The sequence below is a fragment of the Dipodascopsis tothii genome (assembly GCF_038497935.1).
Source record: "Dipodascopsis tothii strain CBS 759.85 unplaced genomic scaffold V1510scaffold_23, whole genome shotgun sequence".
Taxonomy (NCBI): Eukaryota; Fungi; Ascomycota; class Lipomycetes; order Lipomycetales; family Lipomycetaceae; genus Neoaidaea; species Neoaidaea tothii.
In genome coordinates, this window is record NW_027118007.1 from 36,259 (window position 1) to 50,971 (window position 14,713).

Sequence of the window (14,713 nt, forward strand, 5' to 3'; positions counted from 1 at the left end):
GCGGGCCTAGTGCTGTCACAGCAGCGCGCCTACGTACGCAAGCGTGCGTGAGTTATGCAGTGTCGCCAAAAGAATTAATTACTGAATATAGCGCATATACATTCTAGACTGAACGCATTTTAATTTATAAGTGTTTTTATAAATTCGGCCGGAGCCGCTGGGCGGATCGCTTACTGGATCTGGGCAAACGCCTTTCTGAGCGGCGAGCGCAGAGCAACGCCCTTCCAGAACTCGACGGTCTTCTCACCACGCTCGGCAATGCCGGCGGGCGTGAAGCCGAACTTCTCGTAGACCTTGGGCGCAGGGCCCGAGGCACCGAACCGGTTGATGCCGAACTGCTCGTGCGAGTAGCGGTCCCAGCCGAGGGTGTTCATGACCTCAGCCGACATGATGGGGTGGCCGTCGGGGAGAACCGACAGCTTGTAGTCCATCGGCTGCTTGTCGAACGTGAGCCAGTCGGGCAGCGAGACGACACGGACCTTGAGGCCCTTGGCCTCGAGCAGCTTGACGGCGTCGACGCAGATGCCGACCTCGGAGCCGGTCGAGACCAGGGTCAGGTCGGCGCCCTCGACCTCCTTGAGGACGTAGCCGCCCTTGGAGGCCTTCTCGATCGTCGAGCCCTCGAGCTGGGGCAGGTTCTGGCGCGACAGACAGAGGATCGACGGCGTGTGGGTCTCGGTCAGGGCCTTGTAGTAGGCCGCCGAGGTCTCGTTGCCGTCGGCCGGACGCCAGACCATGATGTTGGGCATGGCACGGAAGTGCGCCAGCGTCTCGATAGGCTGGTGGGTCGGGCCGTCCTCGCCGAGACCGATCGAGTCGTGGGTGGCAACCCAGATGTTCTGGTGGTGCGACAGGGCCGACAGACGGACCGAGCCGGCGGCGTACGACACGAAGTTCAGGAAGGTACCGCCGAACGGGATCAGACCGCCGTAGGCCGACAGACCGTTCATGAGCGCGCCCATGCCGTGCTCGCGGACACCGTAGCGGACGTAACGACCAGCGTAACTGCCGAATCCGGTGGACGGGGGCTGGAAGTCCTCGGCAGTCTTCCAGCGGGTGAAGTTCGAGCCAGTCAGGTCAGCCGAGCCACCAATCAGCTGGGGCACAACGTCGCAGATGCTGTTCAGGACGGTCTCCGACAGCTTGCGCGAAGCAATGGCGGGGTCGGCCGGCGTGTAGGTCGGCAGCGACTTCTCCCAGCCCTCGGGGAGCTTGCCCTCGATGCGGTTCTTCAGGTCCGCAGCGAGCTCGGGGAACTCGGTCGCGTACTTGGCGTACAGAGCCTCCCACTCGGCCTCGGCGGCGGCACCGCGGGCAGCAGCCTCGGCGCAGCGCTCGTAGACCTCGGGCGAGACGACAAACGACTCGTCGGGGTTGAAGCCAAAGGCCTTCTTGACGTGGGCAACGTCGTCCTTCTTCAGGGGGTTGCCGTGGACACCGTGGGTGCCCTGCAGGACCGAGCCGAAGCCGATGGTCGTGGTGACCTTGATGATCGAGGGCTTGTCCTCGACCTTCTTGGCGGCCTCGATGGCGGCGGCCAGACCCTCAAGGTCGTTGTCGCCGTCCTTGACCCACGAGGTGTGCCAGCCGTAGGCCTCGTAGCGCTTGAGGACGTCCTCAGTCAGCGCCTGCGCGGTGTCACCGTCGATCGAGATGTGGTTGTCGTCGTAGAAGACAATCAGCTTGCCGAGCTGCAGGTGACCGGCAGTCGAGCACGCCTCGGACGAGACACCCTCCATGACACAGCCGTCACCCATGATGGCGTACGTGAAGTTGTTGAACAGCTCAAAGCCGGGCTTGTTGAAGCGAGCAGCGTAGTGAGCCTCGCCCATGGCCAGACCGACGGCGTTGCAAATACCCTGGCCAAGCGGGCCGGTGGTGACCTCGACACCGGGGGTGTCGGTGGCCTCGGGGTGACCGGGGGTCTTCGAGCCGAGCTGGCGGAAGCTCTTGAGGTCATCCAGCGACAGGTCGTAGCCGTACAGGTGCAGCAGGGCGTACAGGAGCATGCAGCCGTGGCCGTTCGAGAGGACGAACCGGTCACGGTTGATGAACTTGGGGTTCTTGGGGTTGAACGTCATGAACTTGTTGAACAGGACGTGCGACACCGGCGCCAGGCCCATGGGGGCACCGGGGTGGCCGGAGTTGGCCTTGCTGACCGCGTCAACCTAGTCGAGTTAGCACTGCGCAGGGTGCACGCGTGGGGGGGCACTGAGCCGCAGCCGGTGCGGCGCGCGCCGTTAAACTTTCGCTGGGTACACCGTTAAGGTTCCACCACAAGCCGCGACACCCAACAAACCGACGCCGGCCGCCTGCCAGGCCGTCGGCCCGCCGCGCACGGCGGCGGCCGCGCCTGGCGGGCAAGGGCCTGCCGACGGCACCGGTTGGGCGCACGCGCACGCCAATTGCTGTCGCCGGTCGCCGCCGTCGCCACCAGCCGCGCCGATGTGCCTGCGCTACGCCGCGCCGCCGCATCGACCCACCGCACCGCCACATTCAGTCACTTACAGCCAGAAGACGGATCGTGTTGATGGAGCTCGTGTCGACCTTGTCAAAAGCCATTGTGAAGGTAGAGGGGTAATAGATTGAAACGAATCAATTATAGAGAAGGAAGAAAAGAAACGATGGGCGAGGGATTAAGTCTGTTATAAGGACGGAGGCCAGAGGAATCTTTGTAAACCAGAGGGAGCAATCAAGCAGGCCGGCCAGAGCGGCGTGGGGGCAAACGGGGCGACGACGCCTGTCGACCCGCTGAGCTAATCGTTTACATAATCCCGATCCGGCCTCTAGTCGCATCCATAGATGGTACCCGAGCCGACGCTCCGGCCGACAGCAGCCATACTGGCTGTATGGGTGCGTATTCCCGGCTCAATCGGGCACTGCTAGTGCACGGAATGGACTAGATTACAAATAGACAGCACGGGTTACATAATCTTCGCGAAGTGGATGGAACAAAGACCCAAACCTTGTTTCGGCGTGGCGACGACCGGCGCGGCCGAGCGTCGACCGGCCGGCCGGTGCGCGACGATCAGGGCCGCGGGCACGCGGGCGCGCGGAGCCGGACGAGCGCGGCCGGCCCAGGGCGCGGCGGCCGGCAACGGCGGGGTTAGGCGGCGCGCGGGCGGGGGACGGGCGGCCGATGCAGGCGTAGCGGGTACCTTCTGCCGCAGGCAGGTGTGGCGCGGCCACGCTGTGTTGGGTCGGCCTGGCGGGCGCGGGCCGGCTTGATAGGACCACGGTGTCCCGAACCAAAACACCGCAGACGTGTCCGGTGACTGTGTCCGGTGACTGTATCGCCACGCAGGCGCGCAGACGGCGGCCATGGCGGCCGCGGCGGCCGCGGGTCGGGCACGGGGCGCGCCACGCCGCCACGGCGGCGGTGCGCCCGCCGACTGCGCCGACGCGGCACTAGCCGGCGGACCCGCCGCGGGCCGCGGGCTGGCTGCGCGGGCGCGGCCATTGGCTGTGCGCGCGGCTGGGCGGCGCGGGCGCCACGGCTGGTGCGGCGGCGCGGTGGGCCCGGACGGCGTGGGTACGATCGAGACCCGCACGCCGGGCGGGTGTGGGCCCGCCACGCTAGACGCCGGGCCCGATGTGCTAGCCCCAACGCCGGTAGCCGCGATAGCTCGGGCCCCAGCGTGCGCGCCGCGACGACTGCTGCGAGCGCGCTGCAGGCCAGTCAGCGGTGCGATGGCCGGCCCGCGCCGCCGGCCGCGCCAGCGGCGCCAGCGGCGCCGGCGGCGCGTGGCGCGACCGTTGCCCGGACGCAATTGGCCGGCCAATGGCGCGGGCTGGCGCGCCCCTGTGAGCGGTCGCAGGGCGCCGGCCGCGGCCGGCCGGCGCCGGCTGCGGCGGCCTGGGCGCGGCGGGCGCGGCGGCGGGACGCCCAGGCGGCGCGCCACGGTGGCTGGCCCGACCCGGTGGCGGCGGCCCTACCCGCGCGGGGGCGCGACCCGGCCGCGACCCGGCCCGTGCGGCGCGGACCGCGAGCGCCCGGCAAAACACCCGCGCCCTAACCCCCAGCGCGGCGCGCTGCCGTCCGCGCCGCCAAAGGTACCCGCGGTTCCCCGCAACGCGGGTCAATCGGCCCTGACCCCGCTCTCCCCATCCAGCCGGTTCCAGAAGCCGCCCAGCACTTATCCGGCCCGCGCGCATGCGGCCGGCCCGCGCCGGTGCTGGCTCCTCGGCTGACGTGAGTCAGTGATATAGATATATGTAACTATGTAGACAGCACGTAAAGCATCAACATACTTGCCAAGTCATTCAAACAAGTCAACGGGCCCAATCAGATGTAGAGACAATGATAATAGTACACGGGTAAACAATTTTGAAATCATCGGCCGAGGCCGGCGGCCGCGCACAAAAAGGCCGCCGGATCAGCCGACGGTGGCGACGTCGGTGTCGCCGACGAGGGCCTGCGAGATGCCGTCGAGCATGTCGTCGATCTCCTCGACCTTGAGGCCCGAGCTTAGCGAGAGCAGCCGGCGGTAGTCGTTGATCTTTTCGCCGACGCCGGCGCCGGCCCAGAGCTCGACAATGTCGGCGACGAGCCGCCGGCGGTCGGCCTGCAGGGAGTCGAGCTCGCGGGCAAGGGCAACGACGTCGTCGGGGCCGTCGGCGGGCTCGGCGGCGAGCTTGTGCTCCTGCTCGCGCACGAGCTTGGCCAGCTCGCGCGCCTGCATCTTCTCGACGAGCCGGCGGAGGTCCTCGGCGCGGGCCTGCATGCGCGCCTCGAGCTCGGCCACCTGGCTGACGGCGTGGGCCTGCTCCTGCTCGCCGCCGGCGCTGGCGTAGAGCTCGCGGATCGTGTCCTCGCACGTCGTGATCTCCTTGCGCATGTTCTCGAGCAGCTGGTGGGCCTGCTCGAGGTCGGCCTCCTTGTCTTTGAGCTCCGAGTCGTAGGCCATGGCCAGGTTCTCGAGGTGGTCGGCCATGGCCGGGATGACCTTCTGGGTCGCGTGGATGGCCGCCTCGGAGATGTGCGGCTGCGGCATCAGGTGCGCCTGCCCGCCGAGCGGCTTGCCGACGCCGGGCGCGTACGGCGGCCGGTAGACGGCCGCGGACGGCGGCGCGGGGCCGCGCATCGGGCCCGGCGCCGGCCGGCCGTTGGGCGCGTAGTACATCGGCGCCGGCGGCTGCCCGGGCGGCAGCTGGTACTCGGCGCCGTAGGCCTGCGGCGCGTACTGCGGCGCGTACTGCGGCGCGTACTGCGGCGCGTGCCCGTACGGGTCCTGCGGGTGCAGGTACCCCGGCGAGTGGCCGACCGCGACGGGCGCGTGCTTGCGCTTGCGCTTGCCGTTGCTCATCTGCAGGTCGCTGATGGTGTTAGTGTCCGTGTCGTCCGAGAGCGCATCGTCGCTGAGCGAGGACGTGGACGAGACCGAGCCCGAGTCGCCGGAGCGCATGTCGTCGTCGTACAGCACGCCGTCGGGGCCGCGCTTGTCGTCGTCGTACATGTACTGCGCGTGCGGCGGCGGCGCGCTCTGCGGCGGCAGCGGGTGCTTGCGGGGCCGGCCCCGCTTGGGCGGTTGTATGGGCTGCTGGAGCTGCTGCTGCTGGAGCTGCTGCTGGTACTGGAGCTGCTGCTGGCGCTGGTTCATCTGGCGGGAGCGCATGAGCAGCCCGGCGGCGGCCTCCTCGTCGACGAGGTCGTCGTCGTCGTCCATGTCGTCGTCGTCGTCGTCGTCGTCATCGTCGCCGTCGCCCGACATCCGCGGCCGGCCCGGCGGCCGGTACGCGAGCGGGTCCTTGGGCGGGCGCCCGCGGCCGTAGCGGCCGGCGGCGGACAGCGCGGCCGCGCCGGCGGCCGCAGCGGCCGCGGCCGCGCGCTTGGCGTGCGTGTTGTACTTCAGCCCGCCGCGGCCGACGCCGCCGCCGCCGCGCCCGCCGCGGATCGACGCCGCCGTGATGTGCTTCGGCGCCGGCGGCGGGCTCGTCGACGTCGGGTGGTACTCGAAGATCGGCCGCAGCTGGTCCTCGACCTTGTACTGCAGCGCGATCTCGCGGCCGCGGTCGAGCGGGACCCAGGTGCCTGCCGTCAGCCGTGTCGCCGCCGGACCTACCTTGGTACTTGCCGTAGCCGCCCTGGATCTTCTCGTGGACGCCCTTCTGCACCTCGCGCTCCAGAATGCGCGTCCGCTGGGGCTTGTCAAAGTTGGCGACCTTCAGGATCTGCGTGGCGTTCATCCAAGCGTCCGACCGCCGCCGCATCACGGCGACATTCTTGCAGATGAACTCGTACACGGGCACCTGGCGGTCAGCGTCCGCGCAATTGCCGCGCCACTTACGCCCGAGTACGTCGCCTTGTAGATCTGCGTGTTGGTGGCCATCGCGCTGGGGCCGCCGCCTGCTGTCGGCACTGCCGCCGAACTCGCGGCCGGGACTGCGACCGGTCCGTCCGTGCTGGGCTCGCGGCCGTGTGTGGCCGATCTGCGCCGGTCTGGCGTCAGCACGCGCCGCGCGCCCGCGTACCTGATGCGTCGTGCGCCCGGCGTGCGCGCCTGGGCTGCGCTGGGCGCTGGGGGGCCGCCTGGGCCCGTGCGGGTGCTTGTCTGGGCGGGTGCGCCCGGCTCACGCGCGCTGCGCTGGCGCCTGGGGGCTCGCTCCTGCGTTTCCTGGCTGCGTCGGCACCTGGCGGTCAGTCTGAGCCCGGCGCAGGCGCCGCGCCGCGGCCGCGGGCGCAGGCGCCCCGGCCGCGGCCGATATCGACCCCGTCTGCAAACAACTAACCAGGCTAAACGACGCCGTCGAACCACTCTGTGCGACCCGATCGCCTGTGTCGGGCGCCCGAGCTGAGTGTCAGAAGGATGCGACGCTGGATGGAGGATTCCGATGTTCAGCGCGAGGATTGCAGGCGTGTTGCCATCGCCTGTGGAATGTTTGGCCGCTTTCTTGTCTCGTCGTTGCTTTCAAACAAGGCGAGCGGTCTAGGAAGACGCGCACGGCAGGCGCCGCATGGCGCGAGTCCGGACCGGGTCCGAACAAGCCACTGCACCGCCACAACGCCACACCAGCCGCACGCCGCGGCCCCGCGCCCGTGCGGCGGCCGCCCGCGGCCGGCTCCGGCGGCGGCTCCGCGGCGGCCCGAGTGTGGCGGTGCGGTGCCAGTGCGCCGGGCGGTGCGGACCCGGTCCGCCCGCCCGGCAGACCGGGTCCGCCGGGTCCGTGTCGGCGCGTTGTGATGGCCCGGCCGCACAAGCACGTCGGCGTTGCGCGCTTGTGCCGCACCAGCCGCGCGCCGGGGCGTCTATGCCGCGTCCGTCGCGCCTGTGCGCACCTGCAACCCCAACGCCGTCGGCACGCCCGACCGCGCCGACGGTGCTCCAATCATGGGCGACCTTTTTTTGCTTTGCGCTGGTCTGGTCCGGAGTAGCAAAAGTTCTCACCATCACGGTCAGTCCACCCATAGAACAACAATGAGCGGCGGAGACGAATTGCCCCCTATGCGTAAGTGATAGTCGCGGGCCGGGTGCGGGCGCGACGACGGCGTGGGCGGGCGGGGATTGCGTGCGGAGGACGGCGGCGAGCGAGGCGGCGCGCAACGGCGGCCGACGCCGCGACCGACGGCGGCGCGAGCGCACGGGGCGCGAGGACGTGGCAGACACTTCCGGCGACAGACGGCGGCGCGGTGGCCGGCGTGCGACGGCCCGCGCACGGCATCGGACGGACCGCGGCACCGGCACGGCGAGTCTGCCGCGCCGCCTGCGCCGCTGCCTCGCCACGGCCGCCGCGGAGTCGTGGCGGTGCCGGTGCGACGGCGACCCGGCGGCGGCGACCCGCGTCGCGGCGACCCGCCGACCCGTGCAACCGCGACCCGCGCGGCCCACGACCGCGGTGGCACCCGCCGCCCGCCGCGACCCGCCCCCTAACGCCCGATCCGCCCCTCCCGCCGCACAGCCGCACAGCCGCACAGCTGCTGACCCCCAGCCTCGGCCGAGGAGATGAAGGCGGCCAAGATCCCGCTGGCGTACCGCGACCGGTGCGCGGGCCTCCTGATCAAGCTCAACAAGTGCCGCATCGAGGGCAGCTACCTGCCGTGGAACTGCGAGAACGAGCGCCACGAGTACGAAAAGTGCGAGTACCTGGACTTCAAGCACCGGGTAAAGGCCATCCAGGCCGCCAAGGCGGCCGAGGCGGCCAACTAGTACATAGAGAATAAACATTCGGCAGATGTATGACATGTAATGTACAAGCGCCTACAGGTCCTTGACACCGCCCAGCATGGACGCGGCCGCGCCGTCCCACTCGCGGTCCTCGGTGATGTTCTCGACCATCTTGACGAGGTCGTAGTTGATCTCGTTGGACACGACCGAGTCGAACTTGTAGGCCGGGTGGGCGCGCACAAACTTGCGGATCCACGCGGCCGCCGTGTCGAGCTCGCCCGAGGCCCGGCGCCGGATGAGCTGGATGTACTTGCCGAGCTGGCACCGCGTGGCGATGTCGACGTTCATGCGGTCGAGGTAGGCCTCGACGAGGCCGGCGAGGCCGGGGAAGTCGATGCCGGCGTCGTGCTTGCCGTTGATGAGCTCGCCGATGGAGAAGAGCGCGTACTCGTCCTCGACCGCGGGCTCGAGCGACGAGAGGGACTCGTCGGACGCGACGGAGGACGCGGACCGCGGCGTGGACGGCGCGGAGGACGCGGCGTCCGGGCTCGGGGCAGCCGCGGCCGGCGGCGGCGCCGCCGCCGCCCACGCCGCGTGCGAGAACACGTCCTTGCGGAAGTAGAACTGCTGCGTGCCCACGGCGTCGCGGCGCTGCGCGGCCGCCATGTTGGCCTCCACGCGCGAGATCGGGATGTAGAAGTTCAGGCCGAAGGACACGATGGCCCGGGTCAGCAGCACGATGAAGACCGCGAACGCCGCGTTCTCAAAGTCGGTCATCTGGATCTCCATCGGCCGGAACTCGACGCGCCAGCCAATGTCGGTCCCCGGCGGCGGCGGCTTGAAGCGCATGGTCTGCCAGTTGGTCGACTGGATGTTCTCAAAGTGGTCGGACGAGGTGGCGTCGTCCTGGTCGATGAGCTCGGAGAACACGACGATCGGGTCGCGGATGAACAGGTGCGCGTAGTGGTCGGCCAGCCGGCCGTCCACGCCGGCGTCGACCAGGGTCTGGCGGATGGCCGGGTCCTTGACGACCTCGGTGTCGTTGTACTCGTCGCGCATCTCGGGCGCCTGCGACAGGTACAGGTCGGTCGAGTCGTAGCGCGACTTGCGGATGACGAAGCGGTCGTGCTCGAGCGGCTTGAGCCCGCGCTCCTCGGCCGTGCGGTCGTCGACCGAGCCCGCGATCACGTCCCAGCGGCAGTCGACGTCGGCCAGGTAGCCGCGGAACGCGGGCGACGCGGCCGTCAGCGCCAGGAAGATCGGGCTCAGCGGCGTCAGCTGGTCGTACAGCCGGCGGGCCTCGTCGATGCCCGCGGCCTGGAACGTGATCTGCAGGCAGCAGCAGCCCATGCCGAAGCCCATCGAGTCCATGTAGATGTGGTCGTCCAGCGCCGCGCCGTCGCGCGCGTTGGCGTCCTCGGGGTACAGCGCGCGGTCGCGCGGGATGGTCGGGTCGTGGAACGGCCGCGGCGTGCGCTCGTCCACGAAGATCGGCACGTTGATGGCCACCTTGCTCTGCCGCCGCGACCGGATGTTGCCCGTCAGCGTCGGGAACCGCGCGTGCGGGTTGATCAGCTCGTCCGGCAGGAACAGCGACCGGCTGGCCGCGCCCGTCGGCGGGTAGAACGGCTCGGTGAACTGGCCGGGCACGCCCAGGACGGGGTACGACGCCAGCGTGACCGGGTACTCGCTGGGCGCCATGTGCTCCTTGGCGATCGCCCGCCGCCGCCGCATGTTGCTCTCGACGTAGAGCAGGTCCTCGAGCGCGCCCGTGTACGGCACCCCCGGCGTGGCCTCGAGCATGTACCGGCCGTACTCGGGGTGGAACGTGGGCATGCGCTGGCACGGCTTGACCTTCTGCGCGTCCTCGACCGCCCGCTGCGCCGTCTCGTGCTCCTCCAGCGCCTTGAGGATCTCGGCCTGCCGCAGCGACAGCAGCGCGCGCTTGCCCTGGTCGTCGTACGACACCACCATGTACTCCACCTCGTCGCCCCACAGCAGCGCGTCGCCGCACCGGTCCTTGTGGTTGCGCCAGATGTGCAGGAATTGCTGCCGTCAGCCCCGCGCGCCGCCGACGTACCTGGATGCCGTGCTCCCGCACGTGGTCCGTGTGCTTGCGCACCTCGCTCCACGGCAGCGGTGTTCCGAGTGATCTGCGGTCAGCGCGCTCAGCCGGCCACCTACAGCAGGCCCATCTTGCCGCCTTGTCTGCGTGTCTCCGGCCTATATACGGCTCTGCTCGAGCTGCCCCTGGCTGCCTGCTTGGCTAGCCTGCGCTAGCTGCTCTGGCGCTGCCGATGTCGCGACTTGTCGCGATGTGTGCTGGCAACGGTCGCCTCGATCTGCGCCGTGCTGCCGCTTGCTGCACTCCTGCTGCCTTCGTTCCGCGCTTGCGTGCTCTGCCGGCCTTGTCTGCCGACGCCCGGTCTTGGTGCCCGAGGCTGCGTTGGCTCGTCCGACTGGCCGTTAGTTGTGCTCGTCCTTGTTCGCGCGGCCGCGGCGGCGCCGCGAACTGCGGGCCGCCGCGGCCCGCGCGCGGCCCGCGTGCGCCGCCGGCCGCCTGCCGCCGCCGCCCGCGTGCTGCTGCCGCCGCCACTCACCTGTTCTGCCGGTCAATGCCGCGCGACTTGCTGTTGTGTGCTCGACAAAAAATTTGTCTGGGGTGCTTAGTGAGAACCAAAGTTTGGCAAGATAGCGGTGGGTATATCACGTGACACCGGCCGCAGCCTTAGGTAAGCGTGCAGCCGGAGAGCGCGGTAGCGGCCGCTCCTAGCGCGCCGGCAACATGCCCGGCGCGAGACGTCAGCCGGAGGCCGCGGACGGCCCGGCGTGGGGCCGCGGACCAGCCGACTGCGCGGAGAAAGCCCGCTTGTGCAAGGAACGGTGTGGCGCTCGGCGAACGGTCAAGCAGCGGGACTACGGCTAGCGCCGGAGGTATTGCCGACGCCGCAGGGCGTGCGGCTGGTGCTGAGCCGCGCGGCGTGCGGCGCCGCCTTCGAGCCGCACGCCGTGCGGCGCACTCTCCAGCCCTCGTCCTGGCCGGAGGACTCCGGACAGCTGCGCACCGCCCGGTGGCGCAGGTGGCGGTACGTGGCACGGCCAGCTGTCTGCCCGCAGGGCGCTACCCTCGACGGAGTCGCCGCCGGAGGCTCGCGCGTCGACAGACACCTCAGTTGCCACGGCCAGTGCCCACGAGCCTCCGGCGGCGACTCCGTCGAGGGTAGCTGCCCTGCGGGCAGGCGGCGCAGGTGGCCGTGCGCGGCGCAGCAGAGGCTGGGAGGGACAGCCGCACGGCGTGCGGCGCGCCTCCCGCCGCACGCGGCGCGGCGCCCCCCGCGCGTACGCATGCATGTCGTGATACCTGCGTGCCAGCCACCGCGAGCGGCAGCATGGTGCGACACTGGCGGCACGGTGCGCCGCTAGCGCCGCTAGCGCCGCAGCGGGCGCGCGCAGAGTGTAATATATATATATTATCAGGCTAGCCGTGCGTCCATGACCTCTGCAGCTAGCATTTGTTCTTACACGCTTAGTAAACACCGTTTTGAGACCCTTGAAAACACAATCGACATAGCAGAAACGAGAGATAAGCTGCGAGACGTACAGTAATTAGACATTCTAGTAAACAAAATAAGTGGTGAACAGTCGAGCCAAACACAAGCTGCCAAAATTGTATACCATCCGAGCAAAGAGTAATATACAGCGCTACGCGGCCTTGCGCGCGTCCGCGGGCGAGCCGTAGCCGGCAACCTTGCCCTTCTTCTTGATCAGCTTCGCGTGGTCTGGGGTTAGCCTGGCCGCGGGGTCACGTACGTAGTCCACATGCATTGCATAGGGTGCGGGCGCCGTCGGGCCCGCGGCGCCACTCGGGCGTCTCCGAGATGCCGCACTGGTGGCAGCGGCTGGGCGGCGAGCTCCGCTGGGGGTCAGCCATGCGCGCGCGGGTGCTTACCGATCGCCGCTTGCCCTTCTTGAGCCCGTCGATGATGTTGCTGTCGTCATCGTAGACCGCGAACTTGTCCATGTTAGCACGCGTGCCCACAGCGTACTGGCCCGGGGCCTCGGGCGGCGGCGCCGCGTCTGTGTTCACCTTTGAGCTCCGCGCCGACTGCTCCTCGATGATGACCTGCTCGCGCCAGTGCATCAGGAACGACGCGATCTCGCGCGCGCGAGCGAGAATGTCCTCGACCATCGACAGCGACGGCGGCGGCGTCCGGGGAATCGTCCCGTGCGGCGGCGGGTTGGGCGGGCTGTACTTGGCCACAAAGTGGTAGATGTGCGACGAGTTCTCCTGCACGCGCTCGATGTTGCGCCGGTACTCGGTCACGGCCCGGGCCCGGTCGATCGCCTCGGTGTGGGTTAATTGTCTGTTGGCGCTGCCGACGTCCTTGGTGGGCTTGCCGGTGGGCGCCTTGTGCTCGGGCGTGCCGGCCCCGCTGTGCTGCTCGACGATGGCTGCGTGCGACTCGTAGTCCTTGGCGGGGATGTAGTAGCCCGCCAGGGGGTAGCCGCCGTTGGAGCTGGCCGACGGTAGCGACCCGGCTGGCGAGTATGGCGATGGCAAGCTGTCGGCCGGATGCCCGTAGGGGTACTGGTAGTATGGCTGGTGATAGTACGGCTGGTGGTGCTGGTACGGCAGCTTGAGCCCGCCAGCCGCCCGCGCTGCGTCGTGCGCGGGGCCGTGGCTGCCAGGGCCATGCATCGGCACGCCCGCGGCCGCCGGTGCCGTCGCCGACGTTGGCGTGGACACCGTCACCGTCGGCGGCGCGTTCCAGCCTGCCCGCGGCGACATGCCTGCGTGCGCTGGTAGCGCCGGCTTGCCCATGCTCTCAGCGGACGATTGCCGCTGCAGCCGCGGCTCGGACCGCGGCCGGTGCGGCTCCGGCTGCGCGTACTCGAGCTCCTTCTCGGGCTTGACCACACTCGCCGTGTCCAGGTCTTGCAGTCGCGGCCGCTTGGTCTGGTGGCTGGCTGCCTGTGAGAGTGTCGTCAGCTTGACAAAAGCCGACGGCGACTTTTTGATGTCCACCGGCGACGACTGCTGCTGTGGTTGCTGCTGTTGCTGTTGCAGCTGCAGTTGTTGCTGTTGTTGTTGCTGTTGTTGCTGTTGCTGCTGTTGCTGCTGTTGCTGCTGTTGCTGCTGTTGCTGCTGCTGCTGCTGCTGCTGCTGATGCAGTTGCAGCGGCGGTTGCTGCGGCGTCCGCGCTGCTGCCGGCTCGGCCGCCGGCTCCAGCCGTGGCGTCGACGAGTTCTTGATTGGAGGTGTCAGTGTAGCGGGATTCGAAGGAGTGTCGTTGGAGTCGGATATAACGTTTTTGATCGAGGGAAGTACTATATTACAGTTCTCATCCTTCACGTCGGAAGGCGCTGGCCGCTTGAGGCCTGTCGGTGTGCCCGGGGCGTCCGTCGGAGTCGCAGTCTGGCTGGCATCGGCCTTGTCGTCTCTGCGAGTGTCGTAGTAGTATGGCCGTTGCGGTGCGGCAGGGTGGTTGTGTAGGTGGCCGGGGTGACCCATGCCGTGGCTGGCCGGCGGGCCAGGCTGGGCCAGATGCGAGGGCCGGTAGTAGCCGGCCGGGGCGCGCATGTCGGCCGTCATGGGCTCCGAGTGCGAGTGGAATATCGGCGGCCGAAAGAGCCTGTCCGAGGGCGGGTACACGGCCGAGGCCGACAGTGGCGCCGACGGCTCCAGCGGCGTGCTGGGCGGCGGGCCCGAGTAGTCGTCCTTGCGCATATGCCACATGGCCGGGTCTGACGAGCGCTTGTCCCAGGGCGCGGGCGCGTTCTGGGGCGGGTACGGCGACATCGGCGACGGGCCCGGGCCGAGTCCAGGACCGTTGCTGCGCGGGATGTGGTGGGCCAACCGCTGTGGCGGCGTCAGCATCGACGAGACCGAGTCAAACGAGGGCAGGGTCGTGGCACTGGAGGTCAATTGTTGAGCGCAATTCAGGGTGCGAAACACCACGGACTTACCTCCGCGGGCCTTCGGCGGTGACAGCGGGCATGGTATGTGCGGCGAGCGGCGCAGGGCGCGAATTGGTGGGCGACAGCGTGGACGGCGAGCCGAGAGCCGGTCGGTGTCGGTCGTGCGATCCGGGCACGGTCCTGGCCGGACGGCGCGCGGCGGCAATTCCGGGCCAAGCGGGGGCGGCTGCGGCTGGCAGCGGCGGCGCGAGGGCTCTGGGGACAGCGGCCAACGCACTCAGGCTCACGCGTGGTGGATGGCGCAAATCATACACGGCCAAAGCCGGCCGCTTGATAGAACCACACACACAGGGTCACGCTCCTGGAGACCGCTTGTGGCCGGTGCTGCACGGACAGGTGCAAGCTAGGGGGGTAGGGCGCGGCGGAGGCGTGGGGATCGGAAAAGAAGCAGAGAAAGAGCGGATTCGTATAGAAATATAACGCCGTCGTCAAAAGCTGGAGGTTAGTCGATGTAACTGCTTCAGCGACGCGGAGGACACCAAGTAAGAGGAGAGGAGCGGATTAGTGTTTCGAGTGCAGACAGCGCTACTGCGCGTAAACTGGCCTCTAGCTGGTAGGTAGATATGTAATAAAGTCTAAAGGCCACAGCGTTGCGTATACGGTGCGACCGGTACCTTGCGTACCGGGGTACG

General features: G+C 68.8%; 6 protein-coding genes across 6 annotated transcripts; 1 reads left to right on the top strand and 5 right to left on the bottom strand.

Moving 5' to 3' along the window:
* Positions 1–57: 57 nt before the first annotated feature.
* On the bottom strand, positions 58–2,604 carry V1510DRAFT_419598 (Transketolase, thiamine diphosphate binding domain-containing protein). The gene is made up of 2 exons (XM_066934321.1): positions 2,509–2,604; positions 58–2,168 (listed from the first exon to the last, which is right to left on the bottom strand). The coding sequence occupies exons 1-2, from the start codon at positions 2,560–2,562 to the stop codon at positions 171–173; spliced, it is 2,052 nt and encodes a 683-aa protein (XP_066787900.1). The 5' UTR covers positions 2,563–2,604; the 3' UTR covers positions 58–170.
* Positions 2,605–4,183: 1,579 nt separating this feature from the next.
* Positions 4,184–5,179, bottom strand: V1510DRAFT_419599 (uncharacterized protein). Its single transcript, XM_066934322.1, has one exon. It carries the CDS (start codon positions 5,121–5,123, stop codon positions 4,377–4,379), a length of 747 nt encoding a protein of 248 aa, XP_066787901.1. The 5' UTR covers positions 5,124–5,179; the 3' UTR covers positions 4,184–4,376.
* A 718-nt stretch (positions 5,180–5,897) lies between these two features.
* On the bottom strand, positions 5,898–6,586 carry V1510DRAFT_437402 (transcription regulator HTH, apses-type DNA-binding domain-containing protein; the record flags this gene model as incomplete). Its single annotated transcript, XM_066935578.1, has 4 exons — positions 5,898–6,031; positions 6,063–6,249; positions 6,288–6,439; positions 6,472–6,586. Coding segments are annotated over 4 exons (588 nt in total), but the record flags the coding sequence as incomplete, so codon positions are not given.
* Positions 6,587–7,226: 640 nt separating this feature from the next.
* On the top strand, positions 7,227–8,174 carry V1510DRAFT_419605 (NADH-ubiquinone oxidoreductase B18 subunit-domain-containing protein). The gene is made up of 2 exons (XM_066934323.1): positions 7,227–7,446; positions 7,927–8,174. The coding sequence occupies exons 1-2, from the start codon at positions 7,329–7,331 to the stop codon at positions 8,142–8,144; spliced, it is 336 nt and encodes a 111-aa protein (XP_066787903.1). The 5' UTR covers positions 7,227–7,328; the 3' UTR covers positions 8,145–8,174.
* On the bottom strand, positions 8,149–10,770 carry V1510DRAFT_419607 (glutamate-cysteine ligase-domain-containing protein). Its single transcript, XM_066934324.1, has 4 exons — positions 10,703–10,770; positions 10,287–10,561; positions 10,183–10,255; positions 8,149–10,151 (listed from the first exon to the last, which is right to left on the bottom strand). Exons 2-4 carry the CDS (start codon positions 10,295–10,297, stop codon positions 8,196–8,198), a joined length of 2,040 nt encoding a protein of 679 aa, XP_066787904.1. The 5' UTR covers positions 10,298–10,561; positions 10,703–10,770; the 3' UTR covers positions 8,149–8,195.
* A 782-nt stretch (positions 10,771–11,552) lies between these two features.
* Positions 11,553–13,251, bottom strand: V1510DRAFT_419611 (uncharacterized protein). Its single transcript, XM_066934325.1, has 4 exons — positions 12,190–13,251; positions 12,052–12,114; positions 11,913–12,018; positions 11,553–11,881 (listed from the first exon to the last, which is right to left on the bottom strand). Exons 1-4 carry the CDS (start codon positions 12,922–12,924, stop codon positions 11,805–11,807), a joined length of 981 nt encoding a protein of 326 aa, XP_066787905.1. The 5' UTR covers positions 12,925–13,251; the 3' UTR covers positions 11,553–11,804.
* Positions 13,252–14,713: the final 1,462 nt, after the last annotated feature.

What these genes read in the sequence shown, in the direction of transcription:
- V1510DRAFT_419611 (XM_066934325.1), bottom strand. Translation starts at nt 12,924, where the DNA reads ATGGGCAAGCCGGCGCTACCAGCGCACGCAGGCATGTCGCCGCGGGCA. An exon ending in AGTCGGCGCGGAGCTCAAAG is followed by an intron (nt 12,115 to 12,189) that starts GTGAACACAGAC and finishes AACATGGACAAG; the next exon opens with TTCGCGGTCTACGATGACGA. An exon ending in AGAAGGGCAAGCGGCGATCG is followed by an intron (nt 12,019 to 12,051) that starts GTAAGCACCCGC and finishes GCTGACCCCCAG; the next exon opens with CGGAGCTCGCCGCCCAGCCG.
- V1510DRAFT_419598 (XM_066934321.1), bottom strand. Translation starts at nt 2,562, where the DNA reads ATGGCTTTTGACAAGGTCGACACGAGCTCCATCAACACGATCCGTCTT. An exon ending in ACACGATCCGTCTTCTGGCT is followed by an intron (nt 2,169 to 2,508) that starts GTAAGTGACTGA and finishes TAACTCGACTAG; the next exon opens with GTTGACGCGGTCAGCAAGGC.
- V1510DRAFT_419605 (XM_066934323.1), top strand. Translation starts at nt 7,329, where the DNA reads ATGGGCGACCTTTTTTTGCTTTGCGCTGGTCTGGTCCGGAGTAGCAAA. An exon ending in AGACGAATTGCCCCCTATGC is followed by an intron (nt 7,447 to 7,926) that starts GTAAGTGATAGT and finishes GCTGACCCCCAG; the next exon opens with CCTCGGCCGAGGAGATGAAG.
- V1510DRAFT_419607 (XM_066934324.1), bottom strand. An exon ending in TGCGGGAGCACGGCATCCAG is followed by an intron (nt 10,152 to 10,182) that starts GTACGTCGGCGG and finishes GGCTGACGGCAG; the next exon opens with CAATTCCTGCACATCTGGCG.
- V1510DRAFT_419599 (XM_066934322.1), bottom strand. Translation starts at nt 5,123, where the DNA reads ATGTACTACGCGCCCAACGGCCGGCCGGCGCCGGGCCCGATGCGCGGC.